General features: G+C 35.2%; 1 protein-coding gene across 7 annotated transcripts in view; it reads right to left on the minus strand.

The window, feature by feature from the left end:
• CCPG1 (cell cycle progression 1) overlaps positions 1–16524 on the minus strand; it is a 43437-nt gene that overhangs the window by 8461 nt on the left and 18452 nt on the right. For 2 of the 7 annotated variants that reach the window (XM_040226557.1, XM_040226554.1), the window contains exons 2-9: positions 15852–15920; positions 13187–13307; positions 11439–11515; positions 10260–10464; positions 8246–8341; positions 6222–6473; positions 5077–5103; positions 1093–1214 (exon numbers count right to left, since the gene is read on the minus strand). In XM_040226557.1, the coding sequence (XP_040082491.1) occupies positions 1093–1214; positions 5077–5103; positions 6222–6473; positions 8246–8341; positions 10260–10464; positions 11439–11515; positions 13187–13307; positions 15852–15911 (960 nt within the window). In that variant the 5' untranslated portion in view covers positions 15912–15920. The remainder of the gene's footprint in view (positions 1–1092; positions 1215–5076; positions 5104–6221; positions 6474–8245; positions 8342–10259; positions 10465–11438; positions 11516–13186; positions 13308–15851; positions 15921–16524) is intronic. The other 5 variants (XM_040226560.1, XM_040226559.1, XM_040226555.1 and 2 more) reach the window with 4 other exon arrangements.

Below are 16524 nucleotides of genomic sequence, written 5' to 3' on the forward strand. Positions count from 1 at the left end.
CTGTCTTCCAAAAAATACAACCATAACCCTATAAAGAGTATATAAAAAAATAAAACAAAAAGAGTATATACATAAAGAAGGGAAATTTACATTGTGAAGGAAATTTAGGGAAACGGAAGGAAAAAGGAACAGTTTACCTTTCTACCTTGAGTTTACTATAATCCCAACACCCTTCCAAAGCAAGAACTAGAGAAGAAATACTTTGCTAATCCTCATAAACCCAGAATGGAAAGCAGAATCCTGTTGGAGCTAGGTGAATTTCAGGTATTTTCATTACATGCTTTCTCTGTCTTCATAACTGACATGAGACCAGAGAAAAGGACTGCCCAATTATTCCCCATGAGCAAGGGTGGCTCCTAGAGAAAAGTACAAACTCTCCTCTTTCTCTCTCACTGAATGAAATGTTTTGCTTGGCTCTATAAAAATAATGTTAATAATAATAAGTTTTTTAAAATTTATTTTTGGCTATGCTGGGTCTTCACTGCTGTTTGAGGGCTTTCTCTAGTTGCAGCTGGTAGGGGCTACCCTTAAATGTGGGGCTCGGGATTCTCATTGCAGTGTCTTCTCTTGCTGAAGAGATAGGCTCCAGGGCACACAGGCTTCAGCAATTGTGGCACACGGGCTCAGCTACCCCGCAACACGTGGGATCTTCCCAGACCAGGGATCGAACAGGTGTTCCTTGCATTGTAAGGTGGATTCTTAACCATCGGACCACCAGGGAAGTCGACTAATAATGTTTTATATATAATATCAATTAAAATAATGTTAACTATAATATAGTGATTAGGAAGAAAATCTTTGGAGTTAGATAAAATTAAATTCAGCTTTGTTGATTGCTAGACTTGAGAAAGTTACTTAGCTTTTTTGAATCTCTTTCCTATCTATAAAAAAATTAGTATCAATACTTGCTTAATTCACTGGGATGTGGCAAGAAATGCTGTATGTAAGGTACAACACTGACCAGGACACATAAGTACTCAGTCAACAATTACCAATACTATTACTGATTTACTAATCTGCACTGTACTTGTATCTGAATAGCACAATAATTATTGGATAACACAATTTTACAAATTTGTTACTAATACATACCTTATATTCTATTAACGACTCTTGTTCCTGTTGACACTGGGAAAGATAATCCTTCATATCATTCAATTCATCTTCATGTATCTTTCTGACTAACTGTTGACGCTTCTGAATCTGAATTGTGCCTAAAAATAAAACATTTTTTATTAGAGATATATAAAATGTCACAATTACCAATATTTTTAAATATACAATGAAACACATAATTTGCATATATCTAACTGCTTGATCTGGAGAGGATCATTTTCTTCAAAATACTGCAGTTTTACAAAATATTTCACAGTTTTATAAAAATTCTGATTATATAAACAAAGAAGGAATAAGTAAAATCTTATGGTGTCATTCATTAAATGGCAACAGATGGATGCTAATTTATAAATCAGGCCCAATAGGTTAATATATTTTTTATTATATTTAGCATACACCAGGTATATTTAAACAGTTCACTATTCTTTTGATTAAAACAAGCCAGACCATCATATTACCCTACCAAACAAAATAATTTATGTCATGTTTCTGTCTTATTATATTGAAAGCACTCAAGTTTGTTGTATTTAAGGGCTCTCTGAGGTACATAAAGTGTTGCATTCCCCACTTCGACAAAGAAAAGAACAAATCATGCAGTCTAGTCACAGGTTATAAGTCACTAAAGAAAAATGAAAAAATTTTTTCTCACTATATTTTGCCTAAATGATATAGCATAAGCCCAGAAAGAATAGCAAGGAAAACAACTGGCTAATTATGATTATTCACCATTCTCAAAGCCAGTTCTTTTAAGAACTCTGCACTAGTTAGGCCTGTATGGGAGTATCACCATCCCTACCCCCGTGAATCATAAATTAACCAGGATGCTCTATGTTTTCACCCTAAAAATCAAACTGTTAATTTGCCAAGACATGCTGTTCACATGCTGCTACATGCTTCATGCATGAGAAAAAACACTAAATCAAAAAGAAGGCCAAATGCATCTGGCAACCATAATACTACATCTACTGAGTGGCATCACATCACAGAATTTTGTAGTGAAAGAATATAATAATAGTTTATTGATTTCTGAAAAAATACCTTATTTCTTTAATACGTCTTGAAAACCACTAAAAACTTTTGCCAAATTACAGACAACTGTTACCAGTTAACAGCTATGATACTGTCAGAATTCACTTCTCAAAAAACAAAAACAGAAATACAAAAAAAATTCACAAATGTTTACCTATTATTCCAAAACATCTCAGATCTCTTTGAAATATTAAAATAAATTTATCTATAGTTCCAAGGCAACAGAAAACTGCTTTTTTTTTCTCCAAAACTGCTATCAGAATGAATTCCTTTAGCCACTGGGAAATATCTTAAAACTATGTGCTGAGATCTGAGTTTGTGGTACTATTACACAGCATATGTTTGATGACTATCACCCTTATCAATCAATCCCACCATTAGCTTTTTTTTCCTTATACACCTTCAGCTGTAAACCATAAAGTGTTACAACCCAGGGTGTAAGGCTTTCTGGTTATGTCCACAAATCTGCCTATCTTAATCACATTAACCCACTGCTGGTTTTTGCTACCACTGCAGTAAGGCTTCTTTTCTACAGATAAAAGTGTCTCAGTTTCACCAAAGCTTCCAGCCAATACATCCATCTACCTGCTGGGCACAATTTTTGGGATGTCTTCAGTAAAACAAAACAAAACAAAACCACTTCAGCACCTGCCCTAATTCACTGTAAAATAAAGTTCAGTTCAGTTTCAGTTGCTCAGCTGTATCTGACTCTTTGCAACCCCATGGACTGCAGCACACCAGGTAAACCAAACTGTGCTCATCATCTATTAACTTCATCACTGACCAAAAAATCCATCCCTCTAATTCCCCCCACCACTTAGAGAAGCTAACACCCTTCTTGGAATTTAAAAAGTAAACCACCACTATCTCAAGTATCCCTGGCTCAAAGTTATGTTTTCCACTGGTATTCCATGTTTCTTATTTCACCAACCTTCTCTCCATCCCCACCTTCACTAAAACAGTCAAGGCCCTCATCACCAAATACCTGAATTACCAAACCTTCTACTTCACTATTATAATTTATCCCACACTATTCATCTTTTGCACTTTTCCTCTAAAATTACTGCTTTGGGTCACTATAAATCAAACTCGCCTGCTCAGATTCCAAGATGTTTTATAGTATAATAGCATCCCACATATTCCAAACTTATATTCCATTATTTCTAAATATCTATTCTATACCTGGCTATACAATCCTTCCAGTCTTTTCAGTGCTCCCAAACTTAGCAAGTTTACCTTCAGGTTACCAGGTTCTCCACTGCTAGCATGTTCTGCTTTCCTTCCACATTAGAGTATGTGGAAGGCCAGACCCAACTCAAATCCTACCTCCTCTAGGATGACTGACTCAGTGTCATAGTCTGAGCTGTGATTCTTGTTTGTGCTTCATAACTTAGCACCAAGTTATAGTTATGTGATTTGCCAAAAAGCAGGGCAGCCTATACTTAAAGCAACTCCATGAGGAAAACAAATCAATTGAATTCCACTGTCAATTTAGAATATGAACAGTCTACAGGTAAAAGAAAGAACAAGATTAGTGCTTCATCATGTTTTCAAAAATTTTTTGTAAGGACTTTCAGGACCTGAAGCAGTGCCAAATACCTACAGTATTCTTTTACTATCCTCAGTCCTTCTAAATAGTTCTCTCTTCCATCCAACACAGATATATATGACACTCCAAATTTACATGGTGCCAAGGTTCTGAATGTTTAATTTAGTAGTGTGTTCTTGATAAATGATTATAAAGCAAATGACTAATTATGGAATACAATGACTGACTTCACAGTGCCTGGGAAATTCAAGCTGGCTCTAACATCAACTCAAAAGAACTCCTTTAAGTATTGAGATCAGTGCCACAATTAAGAAAAAAAAAAAAAAACCATGATATCCTTTAAAAGTAACCATGAAAAAGTTATCATTCAGATTAAGTTTTGTATGTTCACTGAGCCAGTCTCATTAATGTATAGACCAATTATTATGAAGGCTGTTCCTATTCTGAAGAGCTAATCTGAAGTACTATAGGAAAATATTTTCAATATAATAAAATAAATTTTACAAGTAACAAAATTCTTAAATAAGAGGGCAATAATTTATCAGTTTTTAAAAGCACTCCTAAGTTGGCTTAAAGCTCAACATTCAGAAAATGAAGATCATGGCATCCGGTCCCATCACTTCATGGGAAATAGATGGGGAAACAGTGGAAACAGTATCAGACTTTATTTTTTGGGCTCCAAAATCACTGCAGATGGAGACTGTAGCCATGAAATTAAAAGATGCTTACTCCTTGGAAGAAAAGTTATGACCAACCTGGATAGCATATTCAAAAGCAGAGACATTACTTTGCCCACAAAGGTCCATCTAAGGCTGTGGTTTTTCCAGTGGTCATGTATAGATGTAAGAGTTGGACTGTGAAGAAAGCTGAGCGCTGAAGAATTTATGCTTTTGAAGTGTGGTATTGGAGAACACTCTTGAGAGTCCCTTGGACTGCAAGGAGATCCAACCAGTCCATTCTAAAGGAGATCAGTCCTGGGTGTTCATTGGAAGGACTGATGCTGAAGCTGAAACTCCAGTACTTTGGCCACCTCATGTGGAAGAGTTGACTCACTGGAAAAGACTCTGATGCTGGGAGGGATCGGGGGCAGGAGGAAAAGGGGACGACAGAGGATGAGATGGCTGCATGGCATCACCGACTCAATGGACGTGAGTTTGAGTGAACTCCAGGAGTTGGTGATGGACAAGGAGGCCTGGCGTGCTGCGATTCATGGGGTCGCAAAGAGTCGGATACGACTGAGCAATTGAACCGAACTGAACTGAAGTTAATCTTTCTACAAAATACTTAAAGGTCATGCATTTTGCAGGGCTTTAATGCAATGTGGATTAACATTAAATCAGTCCAATTTTTTTTTTAGTAAGAAAAAAAGATTAAAATTACACCTTCTCCTTTGTTACCTCCACGTTTACCTGCAATGGGAAAAAACCATGCTCAAAAGAAATGTTCATACATTTGCTCCAGCTAGATAATAAACAAGTACATATTTCAAGTCAAATCTCACTATAACAAACTTCAAAGGAAGATACAAATTAAAGAGTCCCAGTATTAAATTCAAGCAGACATCCACCAGGCATCTAAATACTTATTTTTTATTAATATAAAGTTAAAGACAAGAAGAAACACATTTATTTTCTCTGACTTTAAATAAGAATTGATTATCTTCACTAAGTTTCTTCTCATAATACACTATGTTGAATAATACATCTTTTCTATGAATCAACACAGGGTACATGTAATTCTTGAATCTTAAGGAACACACTAGTGGAAGGAACTAGAAAAACCAGATTACTCAGAAAGCTAACTGTGTATTATGTAGGCAAAAATCCTAAACGTAGTTAATATAAGGCAAACTGCAAGTTGTGAAGTTGGGAAGACATTTGTTTAAACTTTTTCAAATTTTTAATAAAGCAAAAAGTACAAATGTTCAGTTCTCAAATAGTCTTATCTTTGTACAAATATACAACTTAAATAAGATTCAATGGTTAGGCTCCCAAAAGAAAAATACCACGTGAAATTCCTTCCTCTTTCACCGGGGTAGTTTCAGAGGCTTTGCATCAAGAAAATAATTAACCAATGTAAATAAGATTAATTAACCAATGTAAATAACACTGAGCAAAGTATAATGCAAGTGAATTCTTAGGTCATGTGAATCACAGAAGTAGTAACAGTCATAAAATATAACACCTGCATGAAACCTGATGGTAGAAATGAGCACCAATTACTGTGACATTCATTTCAAATGTAACAAATAGTTACAAATGGAACTTAAATAATCCTCCTATTAATATATATATATATATATATATATATATATATATGAACAACCCTTACATTTCTTAAATACTGTTTTCATTTAAGTGCAAATAGCTTTGTGAGGTAACACTATCCCCATTTTCCACAAGAAAACTAAGGCTCAAACAGGTATGTTTTCTAAGGTCATATATTTCAAGGATGACACTGAAAACAGGTCCCAGAATGCCTCACTCTTCACCATCAGTTTATATGAAACAAATTTTCAAATACTTACCATAGAAATGTCCAAATCCCATGCTGATCGCAATCACCAAAGCAAGTATAACACATTTATTGAGACCACTACTGAACTGCCGTTTACATAGCTCCTGAGGGGGTTCAGGCTCTTGTTCAGCAAGTAGCCTTTCTTCAGATTCTGAACTAGACACAGTCTTCTTTCTGGCACGACGTCGTCTAAAGGTCGGACTGGGCTGATGGCTGGTTTCGTCACTACTTGATTCGTCATCACTAGGCTGAGATGAAAATACTATTTAAAAAAAATGGAGATAAATATTTTAGAAAGCTTTCCTGGTAAATATGATTCAGAATGCCATCCCTACATGCCTTTTTACCTAAGACAGCCAAGAATAAAAACAACACAACAGAAACAAAACTTTAATTTTCAAATTTATCAACATAAAGCCAAAGATTTCAATTGTGATACCTAAGACTTTTTTTAACTATATTGTGTGCTGCTGAGAGTCTGGTTTTGGCTTTTTTCTTTTTTTAACCTCCCTTATACTTTACACCATTAAAACAATCATTCTCATAGCCTATTAAGTTTCACTGCTCTTAGCGCCACAAATGCTATTTCTAGAAGTGAAAAAAGAAAAAAACCTCTATCTCTTCAATTTAATTTCAAATGGAGGTAATTTAAGCTCAACTGTTTAAGGAACAGAGGGAAGTATATAAGCAGTTCTTGTGATTTAAAAAAGACAATAACTACCAAAAGTTTCCCTGAGTGTACTAGCCCCTAGTTTTATTTCTATCCTATGAGCCCCAAATCAAGGTTCAAAGCACTGTAGTTTAACCCAGGCTTCCAGAAGTCAGATGAGCCCTTCCCTTCGACTGCCACTCTTACTAGAAGGTTATTAATTTTACCCTCTAGTAAATATGTCAGCATGAGGAAGTGACACAACAGCTATCTCCGATATTAAGCACTAGTCTTGTGCTGCTCCTTTATGAAAAGAATAATAAAGAACAACAAATAGAAAAAAAAATCACAAGAAATCTCAAGTACTAGAAGCACATTCATTGAAAAAAACCATCATTTTTTTCAAATGTATTATTTCTTAATATTGTCCCATATATCAATAAACTATATGCTGAGGCAGATTAGATGTCTCAGTAATAATTTCCAAAGGCCAGGGAAAAGGGAAAAAAAGGCACTACAAGTAAGAATAAAATGTGACCATAAATTTGATACAAAGAGCTCCAAAAAACACAAACATTCATGCTTCAAAAAAGCAACGTACTTCTTCAGAAGGGTATCCATGCCACAGCAAAGCTGCTGACTTAGGTTAGACAATACTTTTAAAAGTTGGATCATAGAGAATTCGGTTGACTCTCACACTTAACAACAATAAACACAAAGACAGTAGGCACTACTGAATGAATGAATATTCCTAATAGTTAATGACAGAGATGTCACTGAGAGATTTTTGGGTCAAAACCCTTATGCCCATCATGTTTATCTGGTTATTCTTGATCACTAGTTTTTCCAAGATGTCATTGCCTCAGCTGTGAGCTTACATTTCTTGGACAAAGAGAAAGAAAGGAAGACTTAAACAAGCATCACATAATATACAGGCATTCATGATCACGGCTGAAGTACTTAATTCAGACTTCCTGACATAATTAAGATGGGTAAATATAAAAACAAACCATTTATAAATTTCTTAAATTTTCAATTCTATGTTAACTTATTGCCTTCATTATGCATTCTAAGTAAACAGATCAGGCTGGCCCAAATGAAAAATTCACATTCTTATCTAATGCTTCCATCTTTTTTAACCCATACACATGAGAGCTGAGATACTTTGATTTTCAAACTTTTAAAGCATAATTTGGTCCACAGTCCAAGATGCAAGCAATGCAAAGGCATGCAAAAAGCTTAGCCAGCTTTATTACAAGATCAATTTTGAACACCTGTTCAGAGTATCACAGATTACAATATATATCTTTAAAGCACTAAGTAAATAGTAAATGTGACTAGGAACACTCAGCTCTAGAAAAGCTGATCAGATTTAGTCACACCACCTTGGAAAGTGAGTTGGCTAGGAACGTGGTGTTTCAGCTGATCATCCCATCCCCTTATGCATTCAGGAATCTTCCACAGCTTCTCCCACCATCTTTCTTTTGTGAATAAACAGGGAAAAAAAGATGTATAAAGCTTTATTACAAAGAATAAAAAGGAAAAAGAGAATTGAAAAATACTCATTTTAATTATCACTTAACATGATCATGTGCTCCATCAAAATCTAATAATCATGACTTTTTAAGAAACACATACAACACAAACTTTTATACAACTACCAACTCTGCTTCCTTGGGGGAGGAGAGGGTCATATGGAGGGACTGGGAAATGTTCTTACACCAACGAAAAGATTACTGCCACAAGAATCTAATTTATAAGAAGAAAAAAAAAGAAGTTGAAATTCTATAGAGATGGAGAAGACAGGGAAAGGGAAAAAACAAACAAAACTAAGCAACAGAGAGCAGGAAATTTTACCAACCAAGAAAAATATCTGCTAAGGGAAGAGAACAAAAATTCTTAACAACTGATGTATATAAACTATTTTCAACACAGTCCAAAATGTTATTTAAAATTATTTTTTAGCATTTCTTTTACTGAAATAATTCCCTGGGAAAGAGAACAATGGATAAAAATACATCTAAAAAAGCATCATTTCTTAAAATGTCTACTTGAACTCTTCCACATTGCTCCTGGCTTCAATCTGACTACACATCTGGCCCACAAATATTCTCAAATTAAATCAGCATCTGGTTTAACCCTACTTTAATTTTATTAGCTTAAATTGGAATAACAGAATTCCCACAGTCTGATTCTGGCAAATGAAACAAAGACTGGTAAAATCGAAGAAAATGATCTGAAATAAATACTACAGGTTCTTGTTTTTGCACCAAATTAGGAGAAGGCAATGGCACCCCACTCCAGTACTCTTGCCTAGAAAATCCCATGGACAGAAGAGCCTGGTAGGCTGCAGTCCATAGGGTTGCTAAGAGTTAGACACGACTGAGCGACTTCACTTTCACTTTTCACTTTCATGCATTGGAGAAGGAAATGGCAACCCACTCCAGTGTTCTTGCCTGGAGAATCCCAGGGACAGGGGAGCCTGGTGGGCTGCCGTCTATGGGGTCGCACAGGGTCGGACATGACTGAAGCGACTTAGCAGTGGCAGCAGCAGGAAATTCTTATTAACACTAGCAATGTCCCAGGTGTCTCTCCCATAATCCACCCTAAATTATAACTGGGGGTTAATAATCTTTGGTTAAATATAGATTTCTTTCTCTTATTTTCTATAACTTTGTATTTAAATATTTATATTACCCCAAAAGATGTTACATATGTCCCTAAAACTAAGCCAAAGAATTATAGAAGGAATTAGCTCAGTAACTCACATTTCACCTCCAAATGATTCTGTCTGAACAACAGGCATTAAGTGCATTAAGAATGTGACTTATAATAGCTACATTTTCATAACTCAGTCTAAAGTTAAAGATCCCAGTTTGGGGGCTTTAGGATACTGTTTTGCCTGTTTTGCCAGTTCCTTAAATCCTGTTTTGGCACATGGTAGCACACAAAAAATGATTGTTGAGTGACTGAGTAAATGGATCTGGAAGGCTCAAAAAAAGTTTCTTTCACTGTTTCTATAATAAAAAATTTGTACCACTGTAACTCAAGATCTTAATATTCTCCTGCTTTTTAGGTATAATGGTTCAATCTCCCACTCCTAAAGACCTTAAAATTGTCCAATGCATTTTGGAGTGTTTGAGACATTAACAAATCTCTTAAAACTATTTTTTTTCCTTCTTTTAATGATAAAAGATGGTATTTATTGGACTACTGTGCTCTAGGCCCTGGGTCTAGGAAAACACTAGATAACAAGGTAGATTTTTACAAAAAATTTTCTTGCATTTTACCCAAATATATTCATAACTTTGATATTTAGGGTCAGAAAACCAGCCATTATATACAATGTGATCACAGGAGTCCTAAGCTTCCACTATGTATTCGCTATGTAGTTCTTACCCGTTTCTGGCTGACAAAATGTATACTGGCTGCTAGAGGAAGAGCCCATGTTAAAGTCTTCTGGACTCTCTGCTTCTTTAATAATTACTGCTTCTTCTTGATTTCCAATGTCTTCTAACTTAGGTGGCTCAAGTGTAACAATATCAGAGTCATCACTGACAGTTCCAAAATAGAGATTGTCATCACGTAACTTTTCTTCCTCTCCCTTTAGAATTAGAACCATAATTTTAGAGACATATTCAACAAATATGTATGGCCCTTACATTTCTTAAGTATACTTAAGTAGCACGATGATTGGGTTTAAAATAAGTCTTGCTCAATAGGAAAGGATTACTCATCTTTCAGTCTGAAAACACCATCAAACCTGACAGCAACTTTCTCTCAGAATTAAATCAAACTGCTTACCCACCAATCATTCCTGCAGGAGTTGAGAAACAAATCCATCTTTCAAACCCAAAGTCCACAAAAAGGAGAGGATTCATTTCTCACCAGTACTATGGGTTTATTTGGGTTGTAATAAATAAATATGGGTTTATTTATATGGTCAGGAAATCCATAAAAGATTAATTAAATTTTCTAATAAACTTCAACAGCTGTAACTGTAAAGATCATGTAAAGATTTAGTTTTTTTGAGCAATTACTGTTACATTATATTTGATCAATACAGTATTATATTTGATACACAATTGCACTTAAGAGTGTGGTTTTTTTTGCCACTTTATTTTTTTAATTGAAGGATAACTGCTTTACAGGATTCCGTGGTTTCCTGTCGAACATCAACAAGAATCAGCCATAGGTACACGGAAGTCAAGTAAAATGTCAAAGTACAAGATTTAGTTTGTTCTCAAGTTTGAAAATTAACTTTCATTTTACATATGAACCCTTAATTTCTCAATATAATTCAAGAATGCAATATATTTCCAAAGAAAATATTAGATGTTAAAAGAATAAATCTTTAACACTATCAAGAAATCACTTTTCTAAATTAAAAGATAGTTCACTTAATTAGGCATTAAAACAGAAGCTAACTTTAACTTTAAAACTGACCAACCTGCAAACCCAAATTTTTCAACAAAAGCTATTTACAGGAACAAAATGCACAAACAGAAATGGCAGCTTTAATTAGTATTCTCTAAGAATTACTGTTTATCAAATATCCAGAGTAAAACACAAGGTTACCTCAAGTGCTGACTTCATTTCCTCCAAAGCAGGGTAAGTAGCTCCTCCCAGTAACACTGTGCCATTTTGGCTGCTCTCTGACATAAAGCAAAGGTCAATTTAATTACATTTCATCAACTTTTTATAGTCTGCATATAATATGGGTAAACAAAATCTATTCCTCATTTTTAAAGTGGATGTAATGAAAAGCTACGTGCAATTATAACAATCACTCTATTGTTGTTAAAAAGATCTCTGCATTTCAAATATAACTACTGGAAATTGTTGAGATAATTTTAGTGAACTGAACTCATTTAAAAATTTACAAAAACTATAAACTCTAAATAAACAATCTCTACAATTCCAAAGTACTTAAGCCAAGGTGTTTATAAAAACTTGTTAATATGGAAAACTCATTCTCAGATCAGTGAGAGCCCATTTCCTGAATTCTTAGTTTATTCAAAGCTCCTAAATGTACCACTATTCTAATGACTATCAATGCCTGGTAACACAAGGATCAAAACTATGGCTTCAAATTACAAATTCTTTATAATAAAAAATGGACTATGAAAAACAATGACTCAAATACAGAAAAACAAATAATGTCATCATAACAGATATATTTTATAAGAAACTTATAAGAAAAAAATATACAAATTAGTTTATAATGTTGTATTTTTTATGAAAAAGGCTGTAAAATTTTAATACAAGCTAAAAATGAAAACAGTACATAATAAGCACCAGGTTTTATGCACAGCAAAGCACATGCATTGTTGGTATAACATTATCTCCAGCATCAAAAGAATTATAGATGGCTTTGAATTTTTGGTCATCTTTTGCTTTTCTACCATAAATGTGTATTTTTCATTATCTAACTCCTCCAAAATAACAAAAGAAAAACAACAAAAAAAGAAACCACTGTTTGTGCATATAATATAGCCCCAACAGAATATTAATTTGGAGATAAGACTTCTCAACAAAGTTGGTCTTGGGTCCAAGGACCCCTGAGGAAGTATGAAAAAAAAATTTTATAACACATATCTAAAGATATGCATTTCTTTGAAGAGACCATGCATAGCTTTCAGATTCTCAAAATCTGACCCATGAAAGATGAAAATCACTGCTCAAATGAGAACAGCAATCAACACATGGGCTGAAAACAAGATTAACAGGCATAAATCTTTTATATTTCTGGCCTTAACACATCCACTTTATTCTCCTGAAAGAGAAATGTCCTGTTTACATTTTAATGCAATTAAAAAAAAAAACTTTAAGAAGTAATTTAAATATGAAGATGCATTAATTATTTGGGTTTAATTTTTTATATAATTAATGTGGGCATCAAATCCCATAGAAGAATAAATGACATCAATGCAATACAGTAGTTAAACATCATTCACTACCTATAACCAAAGGTACTCTGAAGTGTGGTAACTGTATCAGAGTTGAGTAAACCCCTTCTGATGAATAAATAATTCTGTGCATCAACAGTCTTAAAATCAAGATTAACAATATTTAGTTACCGATTATACTAGCAGTATCAAACATTCATACAGAAGCCCACTATAGCTACAAATAAGGCCCCTGGGCAGGTTGGTGCTACTGGGTTCTTTAGGCCTGCCCACCACATCACACTAAAATTCTAGTCTTTCAGTGATCTGCTGGTGTAGACCAGCCAGAAAGGCTGCCCACCTAGAAAGAAGGCAAGATTCATGTTGTTCACATATCCTATCAAGAAAAACCAAAAAATCAGACTTCTTTAAACTTACCTCCCTGCTCTAACTGCAATTCTTGCAGCTTCTCCTGTGATAAAGGTGCACATTCTGGAGTGGGCTCACAGCTGTCACTAGCTGCACCATGTTCAGAATTCACCATCTCTATATCAGACCCCTAGAGAAAAAGTGATAATCAGTACATTGTCTATCAGCTACCCAAAGCTAGATTTGACTACCTGTAGATGCTTCCATTATTAAAAGTCCCAGATGCTGCTATACTCCAAAGGGAACAGTATCTATTGCTTTTGTTCAACTTAGTCCATAAACCCTACAGCAGGGAAACAGCAGAAAGGAGCCACAGGTTTAGCCTCTGAAAGGAGTCAGTCCAGAAGTCAAACACTCTAACTGCACTATAAGCCCAAGAGTCAATCTGAATCCCAGAGGATTTCTACATTTAGCTATTTCTATTAATTTGCTTCTACTCAACATTTATGGAACTACTCTAGCCAAAGCATTTTGCCAGGTGTCACAGAGTATAAAAAACTGAAGTCTAAAATTCAGATTTAAAGCCTATTCAGAGAAACAGCCACAAGTAAATATTAATAACTACTTACTACAACATCTGACTAAAAAATTTTAAGGGCAAGCATTAAAATTAATCTATTAGATTAATATGGTTATAGCTATGGTCCATACAGTCCCAAGAGTCAGACATGACTTAGCGACTAAACCACCACCACCATTACACTAATAGGGTAAACATTCTCTGTAAAAGTAGACTCTTCTTTATTCTTCCAAGGTTTTTACTTTGATGTCAGATTGTCTTTTCTTTAATAAAAGTGGATCTTAACAGATTTTTTTTCTCATCTTAATTAGCAAAATAAGTTATCCCAAAACGACTCAGTCTCTTTCCAGATCCCTCCCTCAACCCTACAGTTTACTGTTCATGAAATCAAAAGGTCTGAGTTCTCCTGAAATATGTAACTCAACATAACTAAGAGACTTCATTAAAGGAGTGAGTTTGAGTTGAATCCTAAAGAGTATTCTGAATGTAAGACTTTGGGCTTGCTGAAGTGGCAGAAGAACAGTAGCAACAGACACAAGGTTTGGGCTGAATTCTCAGTCACTGGGGAGACCAGTCCTGGCCTCAGGCAGAAAGGTAGCAATGGTTTAAAAAAAAAAAAAAAAAGGAAATACACGTGAGAGACATTAGCAAGCAAGAGCAGAACCTGACAACCTGATAACAAGATATGGAGGGAAGAGGGATAAAGGTACAAATATAATCAACTCTGTGACAAGGTGTCTCTACTACAGAACACCCAAATGGCACACTTGGCTACATGTCAGAGAGGTTTGCTCTCTTACGTCACACTGAAGATTTACACAACTGCCTTGCTCCTACACTTAATTATCCTTGAAGGAGTAATTGTTGCTATGAGAGTTGATCTAAGCTTTGGAGAAACACATTAAAAATAGAAAAGTCATTTATTTAAAAAAATAAAAGAAGTAGAAACAAAAGAAACCGCTCAGTTTTAACTAGTACAGCTGCTGCTGCTGCTAAGTCATTTCAGTCGTGTCCGACTCTGTGCGACCCCATAGACGGCAGCCCACCAGGCTCCTCCATCCCTGGGATTCTCCAGGCAAGAACACTGGAGTGGGTTGCCATTTCCCTCTCCAATGCATTAAAGTGAAAAGTGAAAGTGAAGTCGCTCAGTAGTGTCCGACTCCTAGCGACCCCATGGACTGCAGCCCACCAGGCCCCTCCGCCCATGGGATTTTCCAGGTGAGAGTACTGGAGTGGGTTGCCACTGAGGAATGTTAAAACTTTCTTGCAGGAAGTCTGGTTAATGTTGTTGTCTAAAAGATATGACTAACCAATTGTCTAAACATTAAATTATCAGGGCAATTGTAAAAAAATGCTATTTAAAATTTTTATTGATGCAGGAAAATAAGTGAAGCCTAAGAGGCTGGGAAAAAACATGAAAACTATAGATAAATCCATTAACACATTGTATAGGTATAGATAATTTTTATCCTTTTGCTTCTATTTATCACTATTTTATGATTTTTTTCTGTAATTAACATATATTACCAATGTGAGAGAATAAATTAATATTTACTATATACTGTCATATAACATCATGCTGCTGCTGCTGCTGCTAAGTCACTTCAGTCATATTTCTGCAATAAAATTCATTTTGCGACAAGAGTTCTAGTCATAGTCTTTTTTCCTGTGAAGTTCTGCAATGATAATAATGTAACATAACACATCACAGGTGGAACACGTGTTCTTCATGCTCCTTTCTGGCCTGTTTAAATGCACTTGCTGATGTTTTCTGGCTATATAATCTTGGCCAAATTACTAAATCTCTCTAAGCTTTGGTTTTCTCAACTGTGAAATGAGAATGAAAATCTATGCCACAGAGGGTTGCTTAAAATTATATGAGAACGTTAAGTAAAGCACAAGGCCTGACCAATAGGCCCTCAATAAGTATCTGCCTACTGTCTCTAAGATGAGAAAACCAATGTACATTAAGATGCTGCCTCATGAAAAGTTTTCAGCAGTGAGTATAACGTAGGAGGGAAAATGTCCAAGCTACAGATCAGTGGAATCTTATGCTTAAATGTAAAAATCTAATGGCCCTCAAAGAACCCAGTTTACATCATTATTAACACTATAATACTACAAGCTGCTGTATAAAAAATATTAAATACAAACCTCATGATTGATGACAGTCCAACCACAAGATGAATCACTGTCACTGGAGTTCTCAGACATTTTTCGGGTCTACAAATACAAAAACATATTGATATGTGGAAAACAATCTAAAAAATTCTGCAGGCAACACAGTATGTGACTGGTTTACTACCTCCCAGGTGAAACTGAGACAACCCACCCTCAGATTCACCAGACAGGACAAGTGTGCATATCAATATGAACAAATCAACCAAACTTAGATCCCCCTGAGCCAAAACAGTCAGATGGTCGTACTGTGGAATGACGAGGGAAGCTGGATCTGAAAGAAAATGTAGGATTCGGTCAGGCAGAGAAACAAAGTTGAGCAAGAAAAATCGGACTGTGAGGAAGTCAACTGTTGAGAGAATGATGAATTCATCATTCTAGGGGACAGTCAGCTAGAGTAAAAGTCTATGTTTTCAATGAACTGTACACTGTGAAAATCATGGCTGAGGAAACCACTAGGGAAACTGGAAGAGTTAAAAGGCCAAGCAAAATGAAGTCTACTGTGTTCATCAATCATGAAGCAGTTCATATTTTCAAGCAGGGAAGGAAGATGATCAAATGGTTTTTAAGAAAATAACCATGTTGGTAATGCTTCAGTTAGATTAAAACACAAGAAGAAAAAGATCAGAACTGGATCAGAGTTGTGGAA

This window comes from Oryx dammah, unplaced genomic scaffold (assembly GCF_014754425.2).
Source record: "Oryx dammah isolate SB20612 unplaced genomic scaffold, SCBI_Odam_1.1 HiC_scaffold_26, whole genome shotgun sequence".
Taxonomy (NCBI): Eukaryota; Metazoa; Chordata; class Mammalia; order Artiodactyla; family Bovidae; genus Oryx; species Oryx dammah.